General features: G+C 46.8%; 1 protein-coding gene across 9 annotated transcripts in view; it reads left to right on the forward strand.

The window, feature by feature from the left end:
• Positions 1-9,250, forward strand: part of MTMR2 (myotubularin related protein 2) — a 43,939-nt gene extending 34,689 nt beyond the window's left edge. For 3 of the 9 annotated variants that reach the window (XM_010578211.1, XM_010578205.1, XM_010578204.1), the window contains 6 exons: positions 660-845; positions 1,728-1,934; positions 4,417-4,509; positions 6,128-6,241; positions 7,693-7,869; positions 8,912-9,240. In XM_010578211.1, the coding sequence (XP_010576513.1) occupies positions 660-845; positions 1,728-1,934; positions 4,417-4,509; positions 6,128-6,241; positions 7,693-7,869; positions 8,912-9,073 (939 nt within the window). In that variant the 3' untranslated portion in view covers positions 9,074-9,240. Of the gene's footprint in view, positions 1-659; positions 846-1,727; positions 1,935-4,416; positions 4,510-6,127; positions 6,968-7,351; positions 7,870-8,911 lie in introns of those variants that run through there. The other 6 variants (XM_010578206.1, XM_010578210.1, XM_010578209.1 and 3 more) reach the window with 4 other exon arrangements.
• The last annotated feature ends 651 nt before the right edge of the window (positions 9,251-9,901 follow it).

Below are 9,901 nucleotides of genomic sequence, written 5' to 3' on the forward strand. Positions count from 1 at the left end.
ATCAGGCAGGACCTGCCCTTGGTGAAGCCACGCTGGCTGTCTCAAATCACCTCCCTGTCCTCCATGTGCCTTAGCAGAGCTTCTAGGAGGATCTGTTCCCTGATCTCCCCAGGCACAGAGGTGAGGCTGACAGGTCGGTAGTTCCCAGGGTCCTCCTTTCTACCCTTTTAAAAATTATGTCTCATGCCATCACTGTAAGCCCTGTTTTAGTGGTAGAACCGCTTTGTTGCACTAAAGCTGATGGGTTTTTAAATTTGTTTTTAAAATCTGCCTTTCCCACTATTTAGGAAAGGCACTTGGTGTGTGGGTGTACTCTTCTATAATAGTATGGTAAATTTGTAAATGACAGAATAGTGAATCTAATGAGCTAGCAGCTTGAATGGGGATAAATTATAATTACAGAGGGAAAGAAGGCATATTATGTGATATTCTTTGGTAAAAATTATAGCATTCATTAACTTTTGCAGGAGAGAGACACAAAGTGTGTGTGTGTACATGTTTGTTCCCAATTGTAAGATATATCCAATGTTTTCTGCCTGCTTTAGATAGCACAATCACTGTGGTATTTTGTCAACTGATATTTGCTCAGGACAAACGATCGGGATAAAGTATAAAATATGTTTTTGCTTAATGATTTTTATGTGGATTTTGTTCTTCAGGCTAAAGGAGGGGGCTATGAGAGTGAGGATGCCTATCAGAATGCAGAATTAGTGTTCCTGGACATTCACAATATTCATGTTATGAGAGAGTCGCTGAGAAAACTGAAAGAAATTGTGTATCCCAATATCGAGGAGACTCACTGGCTGTCTAATTTAGAGTCAACTCACTGGCTGGAGCATATCAAGGTATGCATGTCTGCGTCCACTGGATGTGGCTAAGTAACTACAAGTCTGTACCAGTCTGTTCACTGGGAAGTGTATCCAGAGCTAAATCCAGTGCTGGATTTTCAATTCATGAGAAATTTAAAGACTTACAATTTGTTTTCAATTTATAAACAACTAAAACCCCAGTTTCACAGAATGGGGAATTTTGAGGAGGTGGGAAGAGTGACAAGATGGAGGGTTGAAATACTGAAAGATGGTGTTTTGGAAGTGAAGTGCGTTACTGGGTAATGTGGAACTGTGAAAGCCCTGGTTAGAGCACTGGAGTCCCAGAGTTTCCAAGTTCTGGACTCAGAGATCCTCGACATCCTAGTGTTACTGTGTGGTCCAGACCAGCAAATGTTGGGAGTTCATGCCCTGTCAGCCTTTCAGGAATCCAAGCAGAGTCAGAAGGAGTGGGGCAAAATGCTTCAGCTTCTACAGATGTTGGTTTTCAAATTAAGCTCTTCCTCTCCTAAAAATGTCCAGCTTACATTGTTGACCTGCTAATGCAGACAGGACCAAATCTGCTTCTGGGGCAGTTGCAAGGTGATGGCCATTTTGTTTTCATGTTCAGACACAGAATGCTCCTGCATTTAAATCCTGACCTGTCCAAGGACTAAGCTTAATGCAAGGGCTCTTCTAGAGTTGTGCCTACACTACAGTTTATACATGTTGTCATCTTGCTGGAACAAGAAATGTGTTCACCAATTTGCTGTCCTAGTTATAAAGTAGTTGGAACTGATTTACCATTCTCCTTGAGGCAGACAGAGCCCTTGGTTTGTCCTGTGTTGTCACTAGCCATTTTTCATTTATAGGTTCTGTTCCAAAGAGATTTTGTAACTTTTTTTTTTTTCCTTGTCCTAGCTCATTCTCGCTGGAGCCCTTCGAATAGCTGACAAGGTGGAGTCGGGGAAGACATCTGTGGTTGTACACTGCAGTGATGGCTGGGACCGGACAGCCCAGCTGACCTCTCTCTCTCTGCTCATGTTAGATGGCTACTACCGAACTATCAGGGGCTTTGAAGTGTTAGTGGAGAAGGAGTGGCTGAGCTTCGGCCACAGATTTCAGCTGGTGAGTCACTAGCCCTTGGAAGGCACTGAACAGAAAGTTATTGTCCACCTTGAAGGATTTCAAAGGAGTTTAGCCTTTCCTGTGAGAAGTCTCCCAGCTGAACTTGCAGAAGAAAGGTGAATGCTGCTGCTATTGTATCATGGTTTAAGCCCAGCCAGCAACAAAGCACCACATGTCCACTCACTCACTCCTCCCCCCCGGTGGGATGGGGAGGAGGAAATATAACAAAAAACTCGTAGGTCAAGGCAAGGACGGGGAGGGATCACTCACCACTTATGGTCATGGGCAAAAACCAGACTTGACTTGGGGAAAAAACCAAAATCAATTTAATTTACTACAAATCAAATCAAAACACAGATAAAGGGAAGTAAAACCAAATCTTAAAACACCTTCCCCCCACCCCTCCCTCCTTCCCGCCTCAGCTCCACTCCCGGTTCTCTCTCCCTCCTCCCCTCCAAAGGTGCAGGGGGACGGGGAATGGGGGTTGGGGTCGGTTCCTCACACGTTGTCTCTGCCGCTCCTTCCTCCTCAGGGGGAGGACTCCGCACTCGTCCCCTGCTCCAGCGTGGGGCCCCTGCCACGGGAGACAGTCCTTCACGAACTGCTCCAGTGTGGGTCCTTCCCACAGGCTGCAGTCCTTCAGTCACAGACTGCTCCAGCGCGGGCTTTCCCGTGGAGACACGGCCATCTTGGGGGCCTCTGCTCCCCCGGGGGCTGCCCTCCCTGGGCTGGGGGGACACAGCCTGCCGCCTGGTCTCCCCACGGGCTGGGGGGGCATCCCTTCCTCCCCCGCTCCTCCTCCCCTCCTTCCTCCCTGACCTCGGTACCCGCAGAGGGGTTCCTCTCCCATCCCAATCCCCGACTCCCTGCAGGTTCCCCTCTTCACTCTGCTCTCCCAGAGGCACGACCGCCCTCACGGACGGGCTCGGCCTGGGCCAGCGCCGGGGCCGGCTCCCACCCGCGGAAGCTGCCGCCAGCTTTGAGCAGCAGCCGGCCCTGCGGCCCCTCCCCTGCCACCAAAACCCTGCCACACACACCCGATACATATTGTTTTCTGCCTATATTTCCAGTCATCCCTCAACCTCCTTGGAGACAGTATTGGTTAGATACAAGGAACAGGTAGTATTAAATCTCACAGATGTCTGACTGATATGTTGTGTTCCCATGCTTAGGCTTTAACTAACAGTGTGCTTTGGGTTCAGGATCGGCATTTCTGCTGGGAGTTGGCAGAGACCACTGGGCTATTTTTTGTCTTTCTTCCCAGTTCAGTCCATTTTCTGAGACTGCTTGGACACTGTCATCTAACATGCCTTGGTATTGAAGAGGCTGGGGAATTCGGTTATGGCCTTGACCTCACATTTTCTTCAGGCACGTTTTATTTTTGGGGAGGCTTTTAATTGTTTAGGTAAAAGATCAGCAGTTTGAGACTGGACCAAGAGTAGCTCACGGTTGTGTTCCTAGAGTGGGCAGAGGCAGCTTTATGGACTTGTGACACAGCAGTTTGTTACAGTTTGCACTGATGGGAATTGAGAGCGCCTTTCAGTGGTATCGTTTCAGTCTTTGTTCCTATTGTGTTGTGCTCGTAGCTGTTCTCTTGCAGTCCTTTAATTTTGGCAAGGGCTAGAACGAGGACTGTTTACAGCACATGCGATGGTGGGTTGCATAGTCAAATGCTCTGAGAAGGGTAGGGCAACTGAGGTTCTGCTGCAGCAAAACTGTTAACTGGTGTTTGAACGATGAGTATTTTAGCTTTGCTGTCTATACAAAGAAAATAACAGTATTTATTTCCTTTAGTGAAGGGAGAACAGTATTACAGAAGAGGTAGGGATTTCTGTTACTTACATGTTCTTGTTCTGTCTTTGTACAGTACTTTGGGCTCCTGGGTAATACGTAACCACTAACGTACTATACAAGTTACAAGGAATCAGGCCTCACATGTCTTGGCCACACAGCACGGTCAGGGTTGGAGGCCTACTTCTGGGGATACTTTCATCACTGCCTCTCTTGAGGTGGCAGGAGATGGGCTGGGGTAGTGTTTGTACAGCGCTTGGAAGCTGCGAGGTGTTGTGTGATGGTTATCGCCACATGCCGTGCCTGTAGGTAGTGTTTAGATCTAGCACACTGTACTACTGAAGTAGCCAGGACGACAGCTGCAACTGAAGCAAAAAGCATTCTCATTTTTTTTCCTCCTGAACTTCAGCTATTAACTGAAATCAGTGCCAGCATAGCATCTGGAGCCTCTACTCAAACAACTCTTGTTTTAATTTAGCATGAAAATATCCCCATAAAGAAATTTCACTTCAAAGACAAAGGGAGTAGCTGTCCTTTACTCCTTTACTCACTGATATGGACAAAGCAAAATCAAGACTCATTTGAACCTTCTTAAAGCTGTTGGTAAAGGCTTGGGTGACTGAGAGGACACCCCAGCAGTTTCCCAGTGAAGCCCTGTGCGACTCATGTTCTTTGTCCTGCTCTTTTTTAGAGAGTTGGCCATGGAGATAAGAATCATGCAGATGCGGATCGCTCTCCCGTCTTTCTCCAGTTCATCGACTGTGTCTGGCAAATGACAAGACAGGTAAATTGCTGGGTGGCATGTGTGTCCACAAAGCCAGTATACCAAGATGTGGCACAGTGTGTGGACAGGAATAATTACCAAGCTGACCTGCACAGGCTCTCCTTCCTGGGCTTCTACTCTTGTTTGGACTCTGGCAACAAGTTTCCTGGAAGTCTGTTTAGCGAAGGGCCTGAATGCATAAGTACATAGGAGGGCCACAATGCCAGTTCGCCTCAGATTAGCTAGTTGGTGGGTGCTGCTTACCTACACACTGCTGTAATAAATGTGAGCTTGTGAGAAGCAGCTTGCCTCACCCTGAAAGAGGGGACAGTTGCCTCACGCGCTTACCATGGGCAGGAACACAGCCCCCAGCAATCCTCAGTAGCCCACTGTGCCTTCAGAAGCATGACCTGAGCTGCTAATGTAAGTCTCTAGCGTGGTGGGTGCAGACAGATCCCTGTTGCCTCTGCTCAAGGTGATCCCATAACCAAACCTGCAGCAAGACATTTATTTGGTCCATTTTAACTTCTTCTGAAGGCAAACATACTGCTCCTGACTCCTATGTGATGTACAGAGCTGAGTTCCTCACTTCAGACCAGGCATGGCAGAGGCACAGTTCAGGAGAGATCCCCTGTGGTTGGGAGGTTTTTTCCCCAAGTATGTGGGACCTGGAAGTTTTTTTGTGTCTGCTGTGACACAAACTGTGTCACATGGAAAATGCCAGCCATGGTCAGGTAGTGACCTGAAAAAATTGGGCTCATCATGGATTAAAACAGGTGAAATGGAAAAGAAGGATGCTACTATATATGAAGCTGTACCATATCCAAGCAGAGAAAGAGGGAGGCTTTACCATCATTGAAAGTCACTTTCATCGTGCTCTCCTTGGATTGCTCCTACAAGCAGGCATCCTGGCCTGCAGCTGGTGAGGTCAGGATGTTGCAACCAGGGCAGCCTGGGAAGAGATGGGTGGTGGTTTGCGAGGGAGGAAGGTCTCCCGCTCTCCTCTCCATCGCCCCAGCATGTCTGTGCAGTTCACTGCATGTATTCTTACTGACCCTTTGTGGAGCTCCAGTTCTCCCTGTCATGGGTCTGATTGTTTCTGCATGGAACGTCAACAGCAAACACAGCCCCTACCCATACACCTGTTCCTCCCGCTGACCTGTGTTGCAAGATACCTCCCTGCTGTTCCCTCTGGGAAGCGCTCTGTTGTGCACACAGGTTATTTCCATTTGGCCCCGGCAAATTGCCATTTCTTTTTACTCATTATTTCACATGTGCTTCAGCCTTTTGTTCACAGTCTCATTGCGTGGTCTGTCATGAGGGGCAGGCATAGCAGAGCAAGATTCAACTTGAAGCAGCACTGAGTGTATATAAACACAGTGGTCAAACCCTTCAGACCTCTGGCTTTTGCTCAAAATTCCTCTCTGTACATGTAAAGCAGCTTTCCAAGAGAGAAACTCTTGCTTCTGGAAGGAGTAAATATGATACCAAATATCCAGCCAGGCAGGGAACAGGGACAAATCCTGTTTTAGAAATCAAGAAGAGAGGCCAACTCCTTACCAAGACCACAAAGTGGGAGAAAGTTTATTTGCGATTCCTGTTCTAAAATCCCAGCCTAATTTTCTGGTTCTGTCTGAAGTTTCCTACAGCATTTGAGTTCAATGAGTACTTCCTGATAACCATCCTGGATCACCTGTACAGCTGTTTGTTTGGGACATTCCTGTGCAGCAGTGAGCAGCAGAGAGTGAAGGAGGTAAGACAGCTTCTCTCCAAGGTGAAGGCCAGGTACTGCGATGGCTTTAGCTGGCCAGCTGCTACTAGAGAAGTTGTTTCAGCACTCAAAGATAGTGGTAGATGCAGGTCTGGGTAATGCCAAGCCCCCTTCTTAACAGCTGGGACATGGGGTATTTTCCTCTTCGCACAAACTGCTGTCTGTTGGAGACTTCACATTTCAGAGCAATACCATTTCCCTCTGGGCAGTCCCACTGCTTTCAGCATGGCTTTCAGCTACTCACTGGTGGCTGAATAGCTCCTGGTGTCTCCCAGGTAGTTGGAAATGCAGTTTTTCTTTGAACTTCAGTTTAATGTAACCTTCTCTGGGGAAACCGGTACCTTTTTGTCCTCCCTTTTCCTTGAAGAGGTCCCTTGAGGTTGCTTTTAACTACCCAGTGTGCATTGTCATTCTGCACACATAGGTTACAGCAAGTAACTGGTCTCAGTGTGTGTTCTTGCTGTGCTTGCATTTTTCCGGGAGAGGACAGAGCTGCTAGTATTAGGAAGGACATGCCTCTAGGTCCTGCCACTAGCCAGCTCTGCCCTGCAGTCTGGTGGAGGTTTGTTTGCCAAGGGAGGAGCATATAGATGTGTACATTCAGACCCAGCCTGGAATCAGAAAGAGAAGCAGTGACCCTCATTCTGTCTCACCTACCTAAAGATGAAGCATTTTGTCACCAGAATGTTGCAACTCAACATCACAGAGGTACATTGAGGACAGTGCTGTGTAGACCTGATGTGATTATATGTGATAGTGCATCAGTTAAAAAATAATAATAAAAAAAAGTACTGTAATACAGAAGTGATAGGATTGTACTGTATTGAAAACAGGGTCCCTGTTTCTCTAGAGTCCACAACGATTGAATAATTGTAATTTCCAGAGAAGAAAACCTGCATACTGTTTGCATGTGGGTTTTTTGGGTTTTTTTTTTTGGGGGGGGGTGGTGTTAAAGCCTGAGCTAGCAAAGTACTTAATCTAGAAAACACTTCAACACTGGTTTCACTGGGACTATTCACAGGCCTAATTATTCCACTAGATCAGGACCTAAATCAAATGTTTTCTTTTTTTCTTTGCAATTAAATACTCGAGCAAGTCTTCCAGGAGCACTTTAAAGAGGTGAAGTTTAACTAAAGCATTGAGAGTTCACATGCCAGCGTCCCCTTGCTGTGCCAATGACGATTCCTGGTCTGTGTTGGCAGCTGGGTGGGTAAGAGGGGATGTTTCCATGCCAGGCTGTGTGTGTGCCTGCCTGCATGCATGTGCTTTGATTACAACCACCACATCAAAAGAATGGGGTTTTTTTTCTTAAGCTACAAAAGGGCAACCAGCTCTGTATTAATGACAGGCATACGTATATGCTGTTATACTCTGTAGATAAATGCTGGGATTTGTATGGGAAATAAGGCCTCCTCCACCCCCTTCCCTTACAGAGCCTTCCAAAAAAGACCGTTTCGCTTTGGTCTTACATCAACAGCCAACTGGAAGACTTCACTAACCCCTTGTACGTGAGCTACTCCAACCACGTCCTGTATCCCGTGGCCAGCATGCGCCACCTCGAGCTGTGGGTCGGCTACTACATCCGCTGGAACCCCAGGATGAAACCGCAGGTACCTCTCTTCGAGGATCCTACTTCTGTTTCCCTCTCTGCTAGTACTAATACTGTCATTTTGGAGTTCCAGACCTTTGAAGCACAAGAAGTAATGTACACACTTAAGCTGCCACTGCTTGAATCTAAACCAAAAGCCTAAATTCAAATGCAAGCAAATGGAAGAGCAGCATCTGCAGCTGACTGGTGCGGGTGGTCAGCTGGAGGGCGCTGCCTGGTGAAATCCGCAGGAGCTGAAGATTCTCAGCAGTTTGGAAAATTTCTCACTTAGAATATCGGGAAAATAATCTGAAGTCTCTCTTCTTTACAAAAGAGCCTAAAAACCTAAGACTTCTTTGGATGTGGGATTCTAGATCTGAGCTTTGGGCTATATTCAGATTATCGGCAATAGGAACCTGCTGCTTGCTTTGGCTGCCCAAGGCACAGGGGTCTGACTGCAACCCTGTTATGCTCGCTCTGGAACTCTGACAGCAGGGAAACTGGCTTGCCCAGGGCAGGCACCTGGGACAAGCAGTCTGAACATGGCCCTAAATGCTGAAATCACTTTTTAATAGGAAGGGACAAAAATTCCTGGATTGCCTCAGTGTCCAACTGCAGTTAACAGAGCTTTGCAAATGTGGGGCATTAGGTACAGGAACCCAGCAAATGCTTTACAGTACTAACTAACTGTTTAACAGTCAGAACTATGTGAAAATATTTAGATAAATCTGTATTGTGGGGTTTTTCTCCCCAAAGCCCTGAAATTACATCCAGGTTGAGATGCCAAGGCCAGTGTCCCCCAGAAATGTCAGAGATTAGAGTTCTGTAATTTTCATCTTTCAAAATACACAGTTTTGTTTAGCCACCATTGTACTATGCACCTTGGATAAAAATAAGCATCCCGAAGCCAGAGCAACTACTCACCCCTGGGCTGGAGACAATGATATAACCCACGTACCACCCCTCCTTCCCTCATAGCTGTGTGTAAGCTCAGCAATGTTTTGTGGTTCAGGCTTCCACTTCTGTGCTTACCTCCCAGCACTCAGCTACACATTTTCTTGCAGGAACCTGTCCATAATCGCTACAAGGAGCTTCTTGCCAAGCGGGCCGAGCTGCAGAAGAAAGTGGAGGAACTGCAGAGAGAAATCACCAACCGTTCCACCTCATCCTCTGAGAGAGCTGGCTCTCCCGCACAGTGCGTCGCTCCTGTACAGACAGTTGTATAGTATGGACTTTTTTTTGCCAAGTACCTTCCCAGGACCACGGGGGCAGCTTTTTTGAAACCCTCTGGATTTCCAGCGTGGTATCTGGGAGCTGCCAATCTATTTATTTATTTCTCTCCAGGGTAATTTATTAGTACTGTAGCACTAGAGGAAGCTTAAGCAAAAACAAACAAACAAGGCCCCCTATGCAATTAACCTTCTCAGTGGCTAGATTATAATACAAGCTAATTGCACTTGCCACCTAAAAGAAACCTAGAGCTCTTTCTCTGTTCACTTATGTGCTGGAAATCACTTGGCTTTAAAGAGAAACTGTGCACTAGAATGAAGTACTGTGGAGGAAAAATATCTACTCAGAAGTTTGAAAAAGCTCCCCTTTGCTAAAAAGAACTACCGAATCTGGCTTTGTATTGGAGCCTAGAATACAGCTGTAAAGGCATGAAACCCTCCACTATTAATATCTGCATAGCAGTGCTGACGAGAGCATTTGCCAACGTACTTAGAGACAAGCAGCAATAGCATCTGGAACATATCACCGTTCTTCTCACTTTTCCCTCCACTTTTATCTAGATCATAGGAAGCCATGTAAACAATGCCTTATTTAAAGAAAGGGCAGCTTCTACCAGTAAAACCTGGTGGTAGAGGAGCAACCTACATGACTTGACTTTGTAGGACAAAGTTCACTTCCATCTTTGCAACTTCAGAGTCTCACTTACGGTTTACATTGGGTGTGCCAGGATGCAACTTAAGCACCTCTATTTCTGAGGGGGGAAGCAGAGCATGGCTCCCCTGGGCTTTCTGCAGCTCCTCTGTCCTCCAGTGCCTCCTACTTGT

This window comes from Haliaeetus leucocephalus, unplaced genomic scaffold (genome assembly GCF_000737465.1).
Source record: "Haliaeetus leucocephalus isolate CR32 unplaced genomic scaffold, Haliaeetus_leucocephalus-4.0 Scaffold616, whole genome shotgun sequence".
Lineage (NCBI taxonomy): Eukaryota > Metazoa > Chordata > Aves > Accipitriformes > Accipitridae > Haliaeetus > Haliaeetus leucocephalus.